Consider the following 3,319-nt stretch of genomic DNA (forward strand, 5'->3'; position numbering starts at 1 on the left):
TCATCCCCACATAGCCAGTACAAACCGGGAGCTGCTGCAGTACTAAGATCCCTACAGGGTGCGTTTCCCTCCCCACAACCCCAACAGACTTAACAGCTAGAGGCAGCTGTGTCAGCTGCCTGTTTGGCCTACAGCTGAATCTCCGAAGCGGCCGAATCTTTTCCAAAGCTTTTCCGAATTGATTCAGATGCTTCAAATCGATTTGGAGCTTTTAATTGGTCTCCCAATTCAATTCAGATTTGGAGATTTGGTCCCCGAATCAGGCCAAATCTCCTCCGAATCAAATCAGCTACCAAAGTTTTGCACAGCCCTAATACAAATGTAACAATTATATCGTCATTAAGTGATACTTATATAAGGTGTTACACTATAACTGTTAATTTCATGTGTTTCTGTAGCATACAAGTATAGCACAACCTTGCAACTTTAACCATAAACTTTAGTTTTAATCCTGTTCTTTCAGAAGTATGTAGATGCAGCTGTTACATTGTAACAGCTGTTGTGGGTTCCAGAGTAGCAGCTCCCCTTCCCCTTTTTAAAGTAGGTAATATGTATGTTTCTCCATAGCTTTACTTGACATTACTTTAAGAGCATACTTGACAACGAATTTATTGTTAAGCATTCTTTCTGGATTCGTAAATCACTTCACTTCACTTGTACATCTTGAATTTAATTTCTGTATTGAGTCCTTGTTTGCATCTCAGAGTTCTGTCCCAAAGTTGCACTAGTTTTTAAAGGAAAACTCTGTTTTTCGTATTTCCAGATGCCAGTTTATGTGATGGGCATCACCAGTAATCAGACCCCTTTCTCATTTGGCAATGCTGTGCCAGGGTTAACATTCCATTGGTCTGTCACCAAGAGAGACATCTTGGATATCAAGACAAGACACAATGAGGTAAATTAAATACATCTGGTATTTCTGTTTGCTCAAAAGAAGCAAACCAGTTTCACTGTCAAGCATGGAAATGTCTTTTATACCAACTCCAAATATTTCCTTGATCATTTTTTTTCTTATTTCAGGCTTCATTTCAGCTTCCAGCAAACTATAACTTCGCTATGGATGTTTATGGTAAAGTAAAGGGAAGGACAGGCCTGAAAGTTGTTGTTAAAGCCCTTGATCCTTCAGCTGGGCAGTTTTACAACATGGAAAGGGAGCTATCAGATGAAATCCAAATTCAGGTAAAATGTTCTTGTTCCCTGGATTATATTGAGAGTTAATCAATGCTTCAGAGTTGCATGAAATTCATGATGGTGAAGAATTCTTATATAACAGTGCAGTTCAGGCTTAATCCATTTTACTTGACCTTACTATTGGTGGTATAACATATTTCTTAGTCTTCAGAGATTTCTGTGGAACCCAGGGGACTTAGCCTTTGCCAGTGTCTGTATATAACTTGTTGAATTCTCTCTTCAGATGGGGCAGGACAAAAGTACTTTTTCTTCCTGCAGTATTATTAGAAGGAAAAAGAATACTCTTTAACCTGCTATGGTGACAGGTGCTTTCTAAACTAGTGTGTCATTCAGATTTAAATTAATTTTGTGCTACGGGTGTTATACAATGACAGCGTGGGTTACAACATCTCTTGAAGATCTTCATCACCATTGTCTGCTTGGGAATATGTGTTAACAGCAGTATGCATTCTAGATAATAGAAATATAATAATGCAGTGTTGTTATTTACAAGTAATATGTGTTATGGACTAAATATAGTTCTAATTTAATTTTAAAGTTTGGCTCCCTTTTATAAGAATGTAAACTAATTTGCTGTCTGTAGAAATGATCGTTGTGGCCTGTCCTTAGTGAAATGGATTGGAAAAGTTGTTTTTTTTTAGCACAGTATATGCTTGTACTGTGTCTACTAGATCCCACAATTCATTTTCTTTGGGGTCCAGAAATGTGGTGGGTCTTAACATCTCTCAGTGAACCAGTGTAGGGAAATGATCCCTGCCGTGTGGATTTTACCACAGGAAAGGTCAGGGGAAGGAGAATTCTGTTATGTGCTTGTATAAACCCCATATGAAAGTTTGATGTGGTGTCAATCAAAGAGAACCTCAAAATCCAGTAAACCAAATGTATTATTAGAAAAATATTCAATTTGAGTCAGTTGCTAAGTTTATTAAACTAGGAAATGACTACCCTTCAGAAAATGATACCAACAATTTAAATGCACGTCTTTCATAAAATGTTATTTTGTCCTATAAGCTCTGCCTTTCTTTTTTAAGAAATCAAATCTACCCTAATTAAACATTGCAATGTTAGAGAAACACTTTAAAAATCTTTTTTGTGCTTTTCATCTTGAATGCTGCTATTTCAAACATGAGCACACTTTTTATATTACAAGTGAATCAAGCATCAACAACTCATAAATAGGTTTTTTTAATCCCTTTTTTCTGTTTGTAGTAAGGGAACCCTACTTTTACAAACATGTAAACAATTTCGCAAAAGGGCCTGTTACAGTTAAATGTTAAAGTTAAACATTAATAATTTGTAGGATTGCCCCCGTATTACAGAAACTTCCTAACTTATAAAACAACGAAGTGGTGTAAAGTTTAACCAAACTTCCTTTACTTACCTCAGTTACACTCCTCATTTTAAATCTTGGCATATGATATGAATAGTGTATTAGCATGTTTTACATTGTCCTTGGGTTCTGTGAATAATGTGTCATTAAAATCAAATGAAAAAGTCCCAACATAAATAAAGGAATCTACAACAGCCACTTTTTAAAAAGCCATTATACTGACCTGGTTGCAGTGTCTGATTTATTATTATGGCAATGGTGTTTAATAGTACAGTTAGAACCTTCTGAAATCAGATAACTAAATGTTTTACAACCAGAATTTAGTGTTAGAAGCACCAGAAAGTACAAATGATGCTTCTCAGGACTTGCAGATAGTAAATCAGTGTGATTTGGGATGCAAATCTGTTGAATGGAAGAATTTTTAAAAATTGCAGAATGAGTAACTAGTCTGCACAGTATTTTAAATGCATGTGGGCTGTTCAAGCCAAAAACTGGAAATAACAAGAAATAAAAAGCTTAAATCAAATGTCAGTGCGTGAGGAATTCCCTCCATTTTCTTCTTTGTGGTTTGTCTATGTTTAGACAAACCACTGCTCATCTTAATGAAGGAAGATGTGACCCTGTGACAAGCACTTCCTTAGAAATGTTGAGGACCCTCAACTTCCACAGTTAATGAGACCCAGGGATGCTTCAGAGGAGTCTGTGGCCACGTAAAGTCCTGAAACAGCTGGAGTGGCTCCACCTGTCAGCCAGAGCCTGGCACCGCTCTGCCCCAGCAGGCCCAGCTCCCAGACAGTG

At 37.1% G+C, this 3,319-nt stretch overlaps 1 protein-coding gene across 1 annotated transcript in view; it reads left to right on the plus strand.

Annotated features, from left to right (window-relative positions):
* The window catches only part of NUP210 (nucleoporin 210), a 128,523-nt gene that overhangs the window by 99,412 nt on the left and 25,792 nt on the right, over positions 1–3,319 (plus strand). The window contains exons 28-29 of the mRNA XM_019504616.1: positions 764–895; positions 1,021–1,179. Of these exons, the coding sequence (XP_019360161.1) occupies positions 764–895; positions 1,021–1,179 (291 nt within the window). The remainder of the gene's footprint in view (positions 1–763; positions 896–1,020; positions 1,180–3,319) is intronic.

Source organism: Gavialis gangeticus, unplaced genomic scaffold (genome assembly GCF_001723915.1).
Source record: "Gavialis gangeticus isolate Ggan-Ray unplaced genomic scaffold, GavGan_comp1, whole genome shotgun sequence".
NCBI classification, from domain to species: domain Eukaryota; kingdom Metazoa; phylum Chordata; order Crocodylia; family Gavialidae; genus Gavialis; species Gavialis gangeticus.